The 16217-nt window shown below is 38.0% G+C and overlaps 1 protein-coding gene across 1 annotated transcript in view; it reads right to left on the reverse strand.

Moving 5' to 3' along the window:
- sorcs3b (sortilin related VPS10 domain containing receptor 3b) overlaps positions 1–16217 on the reverse strand; it is a 72427-nt gene that overhangs the window by 24596 nt on the left and 31614 nt on the right. The window contains exons 5-18 of the mRNA XM_037679921.1: positions 14737–14810; positions 13421–13485; positions 12273–12391; positions 7215–7304; positions 6861–7040; positions 6132–6278; positions 5134–5236; positions 4706–4782; positions 4512–4603; positions 3611–3718; positions 2990–3107; positions 2738–2871; positions 1815–1928; positions 1177–1348 (exon numbers count right to left, since the gene is read on the reverse strand). Of these exons, the coding sequence (XP_037535849.1) occupies positions 1177–1348; positions 1815–1928; positions 2738–2871; positions 2990–3107; positions 3611–3718; positions 4512–4603; positions 4706–4782; positions 5134–5236; positions 6132–6278; positions 6861–7040; positions 7215–7304; positions 12273–12391; positions 13421–13485; positions 14737–14810 (1593 nt within the window). The remainder of the gene's footprint in view (positions 1–1176; positions 1349–1814; positions 1929–2737; positions 2872–2989; positions 3108–3610; positions 3719–4511; positions 4604–4705; positions 4783–5133; positions 5237–6131; positions 6279–6860; positions 7041–7214; positions 7305–12272; positions 12392–13420; positions 13486–14736; positions 14811–16217) is intronic.

Below are 16217 nucleotides of genomic sequence, written 5' to 3' on the forward strand. Positions count from 1 at the left end.
TTATAACTGCTCTGTGAGTTCATGAGGAAAAAATGGTACCAGCCACATTAAAGGCCTAGCAAATGTAAAAGCCTGCCACCTTTCATCTCAGAGTTTTAAACTGAGATTATTTCCTGTTCAGATGTTTTAAAGTTCTATTCATTTTTGGTCAGCCTTTAAAACTAACAGAATGAGATGTCTTATGCAGAGTTAGTGATTCTCAGCTATTACCACACCCAACATTAGCTAAATATTTGGAAAAAACATTAATGTGTCACCATTTTTCATAGGCTAAGGTCACCTAGCTGTGCTGCATTTAATTGGGTTGGCTCTAAACATTAATGATTAATCATACTGTCAATTATTGGCTCCAGAGAATTTCAATAAAATCTGACCAGTGATTTATGAGATACAGTATTTTGCTAATGGTGCAGACAACTGAACCCATGCTCACAGACATGGACAAAAACATTATCCCTCTATGGCTTGGCTTGGCTTGAAACACAGCAGTGAAGTTTACCCCATGGGACAGATCTGGTTGGCAAGCAGTAGACTGAGGAAGTCCTCTGGATGGGGGATGAAATGTTTCTCACTTAAAGAAACTGGTCCAGATGACACAATTTAACCTTTTTTGTTGTTATCTACCTGGATGATTGAGCTTACAACAATTATCCCTCTATCTTTGCCAGTGAGTAATACAGATCTAGTATATACTTCATGGGTTGATAAATGTCTGTCTTCTGCCTTTAACATGTATCTAACAACACCTACATTTTTCTATAAACAAAATCTTCTTAAACTTAAACTCAGTGAAAAACAGGAGATGGAAGCAGACAGATAGCATCAAATTACAGACTATCACACCTGAGCCCCATCTATGCAAACATTTACTTGACTGTGCCAGTGCCAGTCGTGATAGGGGAGTTTTTGCTATTGCAAAATGTACATGGTAAACATGGTATCAAACATAAAATAGAACAGGATTATGCTTAGAAAAAAAACAAAAAAAACAACATAATTTGGGATTAACAACAAAAATGGTTAAATCGTGTCTTCTGGACCTGTTTCTGTGAAGAAACGTTTCGTCCCACATCCAGAGGATTGCAAACACAAATGCTACCCTATATTTTTCTACTTCTCGAGGCATGTTTTGCAGTGTGATTGATACTTTAAGTATTTCTTCAAACAGTGTCTCACATCATCCAGGTAGATCATGAAGGTAACATTGCTTCCTACGGTGGCGCTGAGCTCTCCGTTGCTGGTGGACAGTCGAAGGCCTTGGGGCGCTCGGAGATGACACGCTACCCTCTTGGGTGAAAACATGTTTCTTCCTCTCTCCTTACAGTTATTGGATAACACCTTCCGATACCTTTTTAGACATGAAGTAGAAATTACATTATTTTACAACCTGTAGTAATTATTAGAGGAAAATTTATCATGTACACTACATGGCAACCTGATTTAAATACATTCAAAGTAGAAATAATTACTGCACATGTCTGTGTCACCTTTATTCCCAAATTGTTCAGCAGGTTCAGAGACTCTGCAGATCTTTATGAAACATTTCAGCAGCAGCACACAGATTTAACTTGCATAAATAAATTGTCATTTTTTCTATGTGTAAACAGGGTGTTTTCATATTTTTGCTCTGTAATATTAGTCTTAAAGGCAATGGGACACAGCGCCAGTTATATTTTTCAGCTCACTGAGCCTCCTTCGTTAGCCTCAAATGGCAGTAAACTATAATTTTCTGTTTTTATACCAGACAGCTTGTCAAACAAGGTGAGATGGGATGATATTGTTTTTCGAGGGACAAAACATTTGGGCCCACTTACCCGGTGCTGTTAAGAAAGCTTTGGCTTGAGCTGCAGCTTTTAGCCGCACTATTTGGATTAAACCAAAAAGCAGGCGAGCACTTCCCATCCGCCTGGCGTTCCCACCCATAATCACTGCCAAAGGAAATTAAAAGAAAGAGAGGATGGGGAAAAAAAAAAAAAGCAACTCTTCATAAAAAGATAAACACTGCTCCTCAAAATAATCTACAAGCTTTTGTGGCGAGTCAAACGCTCTGCTGTTGGAGCTTCATGGAATATTTTAGGATCATAAATGGAGACATGATAGTCAGACAAGCAAGATCAAACAGAATTTCAAATGGGTGGATAAAATATATTTAAAATTAATTTAGCAGTTCATTATTCATAATTGAACTGAATTCTAATAAGTCACTTGACATTATGCAAATCGCAGCAGCTTGATTCAAAGTTCTAAACTCTTGGCTACATTTATAACACTATGTTTAGGGTCACACTGTTGACAACACACAATACATAAACTGAATATTAAAACACATAAAGTTTTGCAAACCCAAACTATATGCAAAAAGGGCCCAGGATTCCTCGAAAGGAATATGAATAAATGCATATTGTTGATGTCTTGTTTGCCAATAGATGAAACATATATCATAAAATGGGAATAACTTCAAAAGTAAACCAGTTGTAGATGTACGTACAAAGATGATTTTTCATAAAATCTCTCCTTTAGATCATTAGATATTTTTCCCAACACAACACAGCTTTCTCACACAGAGACTGACGGGCAAAAACAGTATTGCCCTTTTGTTGGCAGGTGATAAATACAAGCTCAAAGTTTAACAGCTGTTTAGACAAAAATAAACAACTAATGGATATTTGTAATTCCAAAAGAAGAAAGTTCCATATAATATTGTTATGTCTGGAAACAATTAAGTAGGAATCATCACCATTCAAAATCATAAGCTGTGCAGAGACACGGCTCTGAGGAGTAGATCCTGGAATAATCTTGAGCCAACATGCAACGATTGCCAGGCCTGCGCTTCATATAGATCTGCTTCTCACCCATCACACACAGCTCTCCCTATCAAACAAAGACAGACACGACTGAGTGTTTTTGCTGGCCTGGCAGAAACTCTGAAAATACTTTGTTCAAGAAAAACACACACACTAAAAAACAAAACAATGAATGTCCTTGTTACCTTGTTGTGTAGATACCATGTCTGATAATCTCCATCCATGCATCTCCTGCTAAAGAGCCCCATGTAGTCAATCTTGATCAGTTGCCACTCTGACCGATGGCTGAAGTGTCCAAAGAAGCTGAGAGATGAAAAAAAAAAGCTGAAATCATCTTGAGATGCAGCTTTTCTGCCATATGTGCCTGATTTGCTGCAACTGCAGTTGTAAAATTTATCACAAACAAAAAATCTTTATAATAATAAAACCATGACCAGTGGCAGGGAGTGGAATTGATCATTTCAGTGCAGTGCAATAATCTGCTTGCATTCATGTTCTCACATTTACCATTTGCCTACAAAATGTTGTTTACATACATAAAGCCTTCTGACCACCCTGCAGAATTACAACCTGATTGTGTATAGAACCCACCAAAGGCGTCAAAAGTCCCTTTCATAGCAGTTCAGACTTATTTTTTCAGCTCAAAGGACAGCTACAAAACATACAAGTGGTTTTATAGTGTGTCTGATCCACAGATGTTTCCAGAATCAGATAATCAAGAGAAATCCCTTTGGACCTCCCTTCTCTTACATTGAGAAAGGAGCCACTTCTTGTGGCCTGATATCTTCCTGTGTATCTTTGCTTACGTGATGATGTGATTGTCAGATTCTGGCTCCATTAAAACTCCGTCCACAAACAGAGGTGCCAAGGAGAAGCTGTGGCGATCCCATTTTTTCCCCTCATCTAGACTGATCCTGCAAGAAGAAGACAACAGCCTGTCAGTGCATTAAAATCTGATGTTTATCTCTCTGTAGTAGATAAATGCATTATTTTTTTATTGAGCATACCGTCCTGAATACAACCTGTACGCAGGTGAAGCTATGAAAAAAGGCAAAATGAAACATGAAGAAAGATTTGAGGTCGTTTAGCTTTTGCCTCGTTTGAAAAATGAAGCGTGTTGGATTCTCTTCACTTGAAAATTTATCTTGACGGCGGGCTGAACAATGGAACAAATGTTCCTCAGCCCAGGTAAAATCCTGAAGGTGACAAAATATCAGAAGGAAGGGTATGACTCAGGCTCTAACATTAGAAATAGATTTGGGGGGTTTCAAATCACCTTTCTTGGAGCTTAATCACTTTTGACAGGGTTGTAGTGTGCAGGGACATCAAAGTAGATAGTGTTACAAAGCTTCCACAATGAGAGACTTATGAGGGCATTTTGAGACTCATATTTCCGCCCAGCTCTACTTCTCATTTACATAAAAGCACTCAAACCTTCATATCCAACCAAGAGTACAAAGCTGTAACACACTCTCTCCTGTTGGAAATGACAGTTCTGAAGCCGCGGTGCCGATACAATAATCACATAAACTTGGCCCATCAGCAATTCAAAACATTAAATGTAATCATATTCTGCAATGACACCCCCCCCCACCCCACCCCCTTCTCCCCCAAAACAAAATTATATCCAGGTAATTTTCCACTCCAGCTCCAACACCTACAGTTCCTACCTCCAGCGCACTTCTTTTGACGACAAGCTGCACCTACCATAGGTGTCGAATCGGGGTTGGTGCATGTAGAACCGCAAGCAAAGCCCCCCCATTGTCAAGAAACCAAACATTGTGCTCTTCATCAAAAATCTGAAATGGTAAAAAAAAAAAAAAAAAAAAAGAGTTCATCTTATTGAAACCTGTTTGATTTGAAAACGTCATTTCAACATAGTGTACATAGATGGCTCTTACCTGTCTCCAACTATTTCCTGCATCAGATGTCATAAACATCCCAAGGTTGCTGGAGGACAGCTCAGTTCCAATAGTCCCTGAGCACAAAATGATTTTTAACCGGAGAGTATTTACATAGCAAAAACCCGATATTGCATTTTCTGCGTATGCACAATCAGCTGATAAAAATCATTAATAAGTAAATCTATGCATGGCCTCATTTTTTTTTCACCGGAGGACACTTTTTTTTGTGTATCTGCAACCCAATCATCTCCAGTAAAAGCTGGGATTTAGAAGTTGAAGTTTCTGCATGAGATTTCCACAATGACAGAAAGAGGACAACATGCCATTTATTTGGAACATCTGTGCTGCCGCAATGCATTCACATGAGAAACAAGACATGTTTAAAGTCTCACTGCTTCAAATGCACATCTTTGAAGCAACCGTACCTGTTGCTATGATGATTCCTGGTACGGACTTTTTGCTGGTGATGGGTCCGGACGTATAGGGATTCTCTGACATCTCCAGATGAAGATGCAGTGAACAAAATGGCTGTCAACAACACAAAACAGCACACAAGCACGTTGAGGCACAGTGGATCTAGATCTTAACAGAGGCAAGAGCAATTAGCGTTCTTTTCTTTCTATTCTTCCCAGCAATGGAAAACTGCGAACATTTTCAGAGGCCATTTCCAAAACAAAGATACGTTGATGCTCTCATCTCTCTCTGCCAGAAAAAAACCAGGAAATAGCTGAGAGGACACGAAGGGCATTCTAATTGTTCCATTCCAAAGCAAACAAGGCATGTAATTAAAATTCCCCAAGATGCACTGATAAAACTGGCAAAATTGATTCAAATCATTTCACTCATCTCCCTGACTGAAGCAAACTGAAAAAAATAAAAACATCAATACAGCTTTTGAAAGAGCTGACGGTAGAGGGGTGAGGTGGGGTTCGGGAGGCAGACAGAAGCAGATTGGTAATTTTTTACAACACAATGAAAGACTATAAACTGCTATTAACCAAATAGTATACATTGTCTGACTCTAAAGGACATGCTGGCTAGATTAGGTTCAATCATATTGGCTGCATAACAACACACGGCCTTAATGTAATTCTGTGTAACCTAACATTCATTAGTCGGGCGTGACTACAGGTAGTAAATTGAAATCACAAAGGTTAATGGAAAGTCAGGACCCCTGAAACCAAATGCAATGACACTTTGTGACTTACATTGATGATAAGGACATTTCAGCAGAGAATCTCCTTGTCCATTTAGGGAACCAAAAAAAAAAAACATGGTGATGATGAAGTTGGCACCTGACCATGTACAAATATGGAACTAAATAAAAGAAAAATAAAATAAAAACATCCCAAGAGCAACTGATGCAGTTGAAATTTTTGACGAATGAAGCATTTTCTCAGCATCATTCTGCTCCAAAGCTCACCAGTATGCAGTGAAGGTTGTTTCCAGCCACGTCGGTGGCAGGTGCTGGCAGCAGAGCCCAGGTTTGTCCCTTGTTGTAAGTGATGAAAGTCTTAATATGATTATCCACCAGTTTGTTAGCAAAGTACATGCCATTTATCCCTTCAACCTACAAATCAAGAATGTAAAAGCAAGCATACAGAATTCAGAAATGCAAGAAAACATCCTGCTTTCAAAAATTAGCATTTAATGGAAACATTTCCTCAAAGCACAAACTTAAAGTGCAGTTTTTGAAGGGTTTCAGACTGTTTGTGCATCATGCATCAGATGGTTGAAATAAATATATAAATGTAAATTTCACTCTGAAAACAAAATATGCTGAAAGCCTTAAAACATGTAAAAGCAAATAATCTATGGTGTTGGATAGACATTATACATAACACACACGGTGCCTTTTTGTATTTTATGATTGTTTCTTAAATAATTGAAATAAATGTAATTTCATTTGAAAAAATACAGACATGTAGAAAGTGAATTCACCATTAAAAAAAAAAAACACAAAAGTCAGTATCTACAAATTTATCTACAAGTGAATGAGCCACTTGAAAAATTCAGACAGTAAAAATACAAATAATAATTTTCAATCACTACTTCGTAAACAAACTGATATCTTACATGACTGTGTTGTAAGTGAAGGAGAAGTTAGTGGTATAGAAACAGCATTAGTCCTTGAACAAAGCTGACAACAAACCTTATAAAAGTCAACCAGTAGGTTACCAGCAGGCCCTCTGCTGGTTCTCAGATTCTCTAATGAAAGGATAAAGTAGACCCCGGGGGAGTCGGAGATATACAAGCTGTATGTGTTGTTCTGATTCCACTCTTGGACGGCAGCGAATACCTGCTTCTCATCTGTGCTGATGATATGCATGTCCTGAAGCAGGAGCCAGACAGACAGGCACAAACAAGGAATCACAAAAGAGATGCAACAATAAGTAATCTGCTCTTTTTTAAATTTATTTAAGTGGCATTTATTCACAAATGTGGATTGTAGCTTGTCCTCTACTAAACTAGGCAAAACTAAAACCAAGAAGTGTCTGTTGCTTACCTTTGGCAAACAGTATTTTGGTAACTGCATCTGTTTGAAGGGTTCTCTCATATACGACACAAAGTAGCTGGCTCGACCTGACTTGGTTACCTTGAAAATAAAATAATTTAAAAAAAAAACACATGTTGATCTTTATTTTAGTTTGACTGTTGATGAAGTGCTTTTGTTAAAAAAGCTCAGATTAACAACACAATATATATTTTTTTCTCTTCAGTAAAAGAAAAAAAAAAACAACCTTGTCCAGTACAAGAGTTTAAAAAGTAAAGCTAGGGCTAATTGAAATATACTGTGTCATGCAGTTTGGTTCAGTTTATAACGGACTGTAAAGAGAAACCACCAATAAAGCAAGACACTGGTGTAAGTATTCACTGTACATAAGACAGATCCAGTTCTCGCATGAAAATGTGTGCCTATTGTATTTTTAATTTCAATCCAGACAACAGAGAACTAGCTCTTATACCAAACTAGTCCTGACTGGAATCCATCAAGCCAAGATATCTGGCTGGCCTAGACTTCCTAGGAAATAACACCTGCTGCCTTCCATGCCAGAGTTTCAAACCAAGATTGTCTTATGATGAGAAGAGACACAGTTATACCCATTTTGCTCAAACCATATCTTCTTCTTCTTCTATTGGCTATTCCCTTTGAAGAGGTCACAATGATGAGTCAGCCTTCACCATCTAACTCTGTCCTCACTCCAACTACTTCCATGTCCTCGCCAACTGCATCCATATATCTCCTCTTTGGCTTTCCTTTTTTTTCCAGGCAGCTGCATTTCTAACATCCTTCTACCAGTATAGCCACTGTCCCTCCTCTGGACATGTCCCAACCATGTCAGTCTGGCCTCTCTAACTTTACCTCTCAGTTGTTCAACCTGTGCTGTACCTCTGATTATCTCAGTTTTAATCTTATCCATCCTTGTCACTCCTGAGAACCTTAGCATCTTCATTTCTGCCACTTCCAGTTCTTTCTCCTGTCTTTTTGTCATTGCCATTGTCTCCAGACCATACAATATAGCTGGTCTCACCACAGACTTGGAAATATTTCCTTTAACATTTGCTGCCTCCCATTTGTCCAAAATCACTTCCAGAACTTTTCTCCATTCACTCCAACCTGCCTGGACTCATTTTTTTCTCATCTGTTTACCACACTCTGTTTTTCTGCTCTCTTTACTCTTAGTCCTTGTAAAGTCCTGCGTTTTTGTGACCTCTGCTCCTTGTAGCCTCACTGTTCCACCAGGCTCCCTCTCATTCACACACATGTACTCTGTCTTATTACGGCTGACTTTCATTCCTCTTCTTTCAATTGCATACTTCCACCTCTCCCAGTTGTCTTCCCTGTTCTCACCACAATTCACAATGTCATTTACAAACATCATAGTCCATGGAGATTCCTGCTTGACCTCATCTGTTACTCGGTCCATCACCAGAGCAAACAAGAAGGGGCTCAGAGCCGATCCTTGATGCAATCCCACCTCAAACATAAAGCTATCTGTCACTCCTACAGCACATCTCACCACTGTCCTCCTGTCCTCATACATGTCCTGTACCAGTCTAACATACTTCTCTGCCACTCCAGATTTCCTCATGCAATACCACACCTCCTCCGTCAACACCCTGTCATATGCTTTTTCTAAATCAACAAAGATGCAACAAAGTTCTTTCTGAGCCTCTCTGTACTTCTTCATCAGCATCCTCCGAGCAAAGATGGAATCTGTGGTGCTTTTCCTCAGCATGAAACCATACTGCTGCTCACAAATAATCAATTCTCGTCTAAGCCTAGTTCTCTCCTAAATTGTGTGACTCATCAGCTTAGTTCCCCTGTAGTTGCTACATCTCTGTAGATCACTCTTGTTCTTAAAAATGGGCACCAGCACTTTTCTTCTTCATTCCTCAAGCATTTTCTCCCTTTCAAAAATGCTATTGAATAAATTTGTCAAAAACCTTACAGCCATCTCTCCAAGACATTTCCAAACCTCCATAGGCATGTCATCAGGTCCTTATGCTTTTTCATTCTAAAGTTCAAACTTCATCCTCACTAATCTTTTCCACTTCCTGGACCACAGTTTCTATGATCTCTTTCATTTGGTCAAACCCTGTAAATTTTGTTGTTTGCTGTCCTATGCAAGATCATGAGAGCTCTGTTAGCTCTCAGAGTTCGTGTTGAGAATGAGCCTCAACTAAAACTTTATCAGATTTAGGTTAATATTTGTAAAAATTACTGAGTTGTAGCCATTTCTTTGTTTTCTAAGGTCAATTAATTACAGTGACCATCTCAAATTGGGTTGACTCAAAAAGGTAATTACTTTGTAGTTGTATATGTACTTTACTTTTGTATATGTACTTTCTTTACTTTCTGAGATTTTATTAAAACTGAACAAGTAGTTGCACCTCAAATCTAACAGAACCATTGTCCACTGTGTATTGCTCAGATTATTGCACATGAATCTTAGGTATTACCACAATTAGTTGAATATCTGTAAAACTGGATGACTTGCAGCAATTATTTTATTTGCTAAGTTTACTTAGTTGTGGCAGCCATCTTGAAATGGGTTGACAGTTTTTGCTTTGCCTCCAACGATTACTTACTGAGAATTTCATTAAAAGCTGTGGTTCATAAGATAAACTGATAATGTGCTAGATAAACAAACATTAACAAACAAGGGTAAAAACATAATCACCCTTTTGCAGGCCGTCATAAGCAACAACAGATGTTTTCTAACTTTGGCTGTATGTTTTGAGCTTCTTTCAATCTGCAGATAAATTTAAGACTGATACGAAGTCTTTATAATTGTATGACAAGATGAATAATTGTTTGAAAATTTCCATGTGCCAAAACTTTTACACTGTAATAAATGAAAATTATTTATTAAGTGGGATGTCACTCAGTTGTGAAAGGAAACATCTCCTGAAAGACGTGCATGAATTCACAATGCTTGACTGACTTGATAAAACAGTTGCAGCTATACTCTGCTTCCCACAGTGTTGAAGCCTAAATGAAATTACAAGAACGATAGATCTTAATATTACTACCTCAATTAGTCCAAAACCAAGTCATTGAAAATTACGTTGGCTTTATCTACCGTGCGTCTCAAAGATCTTAATGCACTACCACTATCCCATCCACTTACAGGCAGGGCAACAGTACTTGATTGCTTATTTTCTAATCAACTAGAAAGATGGTGTTTGTCCCTGAACACACTACATTAGGGCTCTAATGGAATAATCTATCGAAAATCAATGAGCTGCATTTTCCCAGGCCACATTTTTGAGGATGTTGCACTTGGCTGTTCCTTCTCTCCCTGGAGACTTTGGGGGTGTTGAAGACTGCTTATTTCGTTGTAGCCGAATCGATAACCTCATTACTCTTTGTCAAGTTAAATCCAACTGCCCTGAGCAAGGAAAGTCACAAGAAAGTCATCTGTGCCACCACAGCTCAGTGCAGACACTCTCTCTGTGATTGTCCAGTTTTATTCACCGGCGTCTTCCTCATGCCTCTCTCTGCCCTGACGGTAAATCTCATCTTGGCCAAATGCAATTTGAACTTTTACTGAATCGCTATTTCTGCTCAGACTTTTTTTTTTTCAAACCATCAAATTACATCTTAAATTGTAACTATTCCATTTAGGACTGGCAATTTCGTGTGCAGAAAAAAAAAATGACAGTTACTACTACCTAAAGATAAAAAAGGAGTATAATAAATTAAAAAAGTAAAGGCTTAGCATCCCATGGAGGAATGTATTTTGTTCACGACCTTATATTTCAAAGTTCTAAGATATGATGAGAAAGAACAACATTACAGCCATTTGGATGAGGCATAGTAAATAAAGTATTGCACAATCTCATGCAATAATGCAAGCTCTTGCAAGATTTGTTAGCGCTCCAAGTATGTGATCAGGACTACTCTCAGCTACAACAGTATCAAACCATGTCATGTTATTGACACAGTTGATTGAGTAGTGGCTGTTAATGAGTTGGCTATGGTCAATTAACTGTGGTAGCCATTTTGAATCAGGTTTGCACCAAAAGTTAATCAGTTGTAGATGAGCAACCATTGATTACTCTCCGAGTTTCATTAGACTGTCCATTGGTTCATGAGGTATTTTGCAAATGAGGTTAACAAACACACACACACACACACATGCACAGAGAGAGAGAGAGAGAGAGAGAGAGACTTGGGCAAATACATTGTTGCCCTTTTACATTTGGTGGCAGGTGATATTAAACATTAAGCACATGCAGTCTGTATAAACTGCATCAATTTGATTTTTATTTCCCGAAATTTTAAATGAGAGTCCAACAAGAATGACCAAAAATCTTAGGTCCATTTATTTTTATTTCCTTGTTTTTATTTAACCAAGCATATTCCGTTGAGATCGCAAATTTCTATTGCAAGGGAGGCCTGGGTCTGAAGGCAGCTCATGTGCAAGCTTTTAAGACTGTGGGAGGAAACCAGACATGAGGAGAACATTTAAATTCCAGAAAGACCCCAGGTCCACACTGGGGATAGAACCGAGGACATTTTTTCTGCGAAGCAATGGTGCTAACCATTAAACTGTCGTGGCCCAACTAACAAATAGAAAATTATGTACCATGGGCACAAATCAATGACAGTAGAGGCCATTTGAAAATTAAATTTCTAATAATGACCCTGACGGTGACTGTCTTAATTGGAGTCAAAGTCAGAGTGAATGATACTGAGGACATTGACCTGACCATTCATTGATCCTTCACCATGTTCTCATGGTGAACAAACACATTTTCCAGGTATGGATTATGTTCATGCAGAAAGTCATTCGCTAAGCTTGCCTTGACATGAACGAGATGAAGCATAATCAAAACACACACCAGGCCAGTGGGGAACAGGTGCATTGGGAAAAGCCATTATGTGGGATTTGATGGAAGAGCATAAATTGGTTTCACAACAGAGCAAAATAAAAACAAAAAAGAAAGTAAGAAAAGGGAAAATCAAAGTTCACATGGAGCGTAACCTGTTAGTAAAAAGATGAAGGCAAGTGGTTTACTTTGATGAAGAAACAAAACAGGTGATTACATATACCTGTGTAAAAACATATTCATCCTGCACAACAAGGGAGTTGGTGTCCACATGTCCAGGAAAGAGGTACTGTCTGTTTCCCTCTGTGCATTTCTGGGCTCTGCACTTCACATATTGAGCACCTGAAAGGAGAAAGAAATGATCAGAAATAATTTTAAACTATTTACATTCTAAGTATGGATCCTTCCATTGTGTAAATCAACACAAGACTCTCGGATTTGGAACTAATTTACTACTTGTAGAATGCTCACCCTTAGATAATTGGCACTTTTCAAATATCAGTTGTGCTTTATGACTAGCACAAAATGCACATGAAAACCAGTTTGATGTTGTTGCCAAAAGTTCAACAGGTCGTGTATCCTTGTCTTTAGGGTCCTTTGTTTTTCCAAAGGTGCTTCTTAAATGTATTTTGTTCAGCAAACTTAGACTTCATATTTAAACATTTGCCTTGTACAGACAGTTTGATGTTTTTGATGTATCCAACAATGTTGAGTCAGGTCATCTGGACGGTTTCTTTTGTTGCTCAGACGTTTCATCCTTCATTCAAAGGACTTCTTTATTCTGAGGAGCCACCAACAAACCGAATCCCACAAGCAACACATTCCCATAGTGGATGTCTCAGCAAAAATAGAAACTGCCCAGATGACCTGAATGTTGGATTTTTCCATGGATTATTGAGCATGAACTTTGGTGTTTTTGATGTATATTAAACTATTTTCCAAAGACAGTTCTGACCAGAAAAATCAACACTCTTTTGGTTTGCCATAAAAACAGTTTCATGTTTGCTTTAGCAAAAATTACATGCTCATTTACAAATTTATTTCCATTCAAGAGAAGTACGCATAATCCCCACCCCGACACGATGTAGGAAACACCTGTAATTGATTAGACGGAATTTGCTGCTCTGTTTAAAAAAGAGAAGCTGAAGTTTGTCTATGAAACACTGGGGACAGATTAAAGACAGGAAACATCCATCAGCCCTCTAAAACTTGCAGTTTTTTTTTCAGGAGACACCTATTCTGCTTTACTAGACTTTGGGGACCAATCTGAGCAGCAGAACAGGTCTCATCTTGCCCATGACCTCTCTCTAAATGAGAGCCAAGGGGTCCTGTGGGTCTTGCTACAGCAGCAGACAGAATTTTAGCACTCACGGCCTTTTGTGATGCGTGTCTCAATGTGGACCACATCTGATTCTCTGTCCAGCCCCATTACCGCCCTTGAAAAAATGGGAAGAGGAGACAGAGGGGAGCAGAAACAGGGTTAGTGGATACGAAACGGAGAGATGAGAATTAGGAAAAAAGAAAAGTATGTTTGGTCGGGCGTAGCAGCTGTAGATGGACTTCTCTTTGGTGAAAAAGCCACAGCGATATATTTTTTGTCTGCTGTAAATCACTCAGAGTTGAAATTGCACCACCACTGGCAATTAATCTCAATTAACCAATGCATTAACAACAACAGCCACTGTTCCAATAAATATTTACCATAGAGAATGTGTGCTGTTATGAAATTGCAGGCAGCTGCAACAGATTTGGAAAAAAAAAATAACTTTTGACATAATATGCATGATAGAATAAAACTCAAGAGCACAAATAATGCATTGTTTCAAGCGCTTCTATACCCACTGAGCTCCTTTAATTTGTGAAACATCTGACTGTTCACACATATGGAGAGAATGTCCTCCAACCAATGTCCTTTATTTCCTAAAAAAAAAAAAAATAAAAAAAATAAATGCACACTTGGTTGGACACATCCTTTGACCAGCAGGGTAAACGGATTCACATCAATATTCACTGCTTTGTGCCTGTGCACTAAAGATTCCTAAATGGCTGCAACAACAACAAAACAACAACATGTTGTGTTTGTGCTGCAGAAAAGAAAGCACATTATTATAGCAAGTCTACGTGAGGTGGATTTAATCAGTTTGGTGCTTGACTGCTATGGTGGAAATCTGTTTTTGACAAGAGGTTGCTGGATTCTTCCCATAGACCAGCGGTGTCAAACTCAGTTACGAAAGGGGCCAAAATTAAATCTTATCTAGGACAAATTTCAGTCGCTGCATTAACTCCAGTCAGATATCCGACATCTTCTCTTGGTTGGAGGTTCCACAACTAGAGTTGTCTTATTTGACGTGCTTTCCTGCCTTTTCCACATTAAAATCAAAGATTATAAAATTTTTTAAACAATTTGCTTGGTTTCGACGTTGGCCAACTGTTGAGAAGTCTGCACAAAATAAAGTATGCTCCATTTTTTTTTTTTAGTAAAATGAGAAGCAATAAAATATTTTACTTTTAAAACAGAATCTTTGGGGCCATATTAAATGTTAACAAGAGCCATATTTGTCCCCCGGGCCTTGGATTTGACATGTGTCATAGACTGATACTGTGCATCATCATTATGCAAATCACAATCAATCAGAACACAAAACAAGGTAAAAAATAAATAAGTAATAGAGTTCACATAGTTATACCAGTAGAATCTGCCTGGCATCACGTTGTCATGAACAAGTTGCCATTTCCTCCCAAAGTCCATTGAACTGTACACCTGCAAAACAAAATTTCACCAACTTTTATAGTCTGGATATTTGTAGTGATGGTCTATCAAATAGTTATCAATAGTTAGTAACTGATCAGTCATGACATGGATCATAAACCACAAAGAAAAGGGCAGAAGTCTTCTTCCAGGCTAGGCTAATAGCTAATTGAGTGAGGGCCTGTTTTATATTGTATTTTAGCATATAAAGTTACTATTTCTCAGAAATGTTATACGGGTGTAAAAGATCACTACATGAGTTAATATTAAACTTCTATAATTCTGCATGACTTATTATTTAATTTGTTACAGTTTCTCAACCAAACACTGTTGCCATGGATATTTAGGTGAGTTGAGCAATCGTAATATAACTGTTTTTTTGGCTGTTTCCTTTTAATTATCCCTTTAATTATCATTTTGTTTTCAATTGTAAAAAAATAAATAAATAATAATAACAAAAACAATAAAAATTGTATGCATAATTTGTGATTGTTTAATGTCATTGTTGTCCACTGTTGTCATCCCTCTTTGTTAAAATCCATGTCTCTCTTGTAAATGAGTCCTCGTGGCTCATTGGGACTAACCTGGTTAAATAAAGGTTGAATGGACCAGGTTTGTTCAGTCAGGGTCACTATAATGCATGATTTAGAGGTTTCTGCACACCAACATGTCTGATTTAAAATAATTGGTAATTAATAGGCTTCTGCACAACATGACGGGTTAATTCAATCATTGAATCTGATGTGATGGAACAGGAAAACTAGAAAAAATGCAGGATAGTAGCCTTTGAGGTCAATAATTGGACACTTCTGGCATATGTTGGTGTCCTAATGCTGCTGAATGTATCAGTCCGCCTGGAGTCAAGTTTGTAAATGAGTCCCTGAGGCTAACTTGTATAAATAAAGGTTGAATGAATGAAAAGTAAATTTTTGACTGAATAAATGTGGTGCTTAGGTAGACTGATACATTCAGCAGCCTCAGCAGCACTGATACGTTATAAAGGGTCTATGCTCAGCAAACATACATTTGCATAGTAACACAATGTTTGAGAAAACAGCAAGAAGCAGTGTCGAGCAAAACTGTAGAGGTTTAATATTACTTAATGCAGCTTTTTTTTTATGCTAGTGTGGCATTGTTGAAGAGTTGTTTTTTTAAAAATGGATCTTCATAGCCATTAGTCTGGAGACAAACTTCTGCCCTTTTCTTCACACTCAAGGTAATGTCAACTATTTGACTGATCACCACTTCAAATATGACCAGCCTATTTCTTTAAGGGTTTTGGATAAATATGTTAGTTAACGAGCAGTGCAACAATCATTCATTTCACAGCAGAATGACTTGAAAATAAATTTTAATGTATTGTTCCATGCTTTGTTACTTTAGATTTTTATTTCAAGGTAAAAGTTGACTGCGGATTCA

This window comes from Nematolebias whitei, chromosome 1, assembly GCF_014905685.2.
Source record: "Nematolebias whitei isolate Nwh7 chromosome 1, NemWhi1, whole genome shotgun sequence".
Lineage (NCBI taxonomy): Eukaryota > Metazoa > Chordata > Actinopteri > Cyprinodontiformes > Rivulidae > Nematolebias > Nematolebias whitei.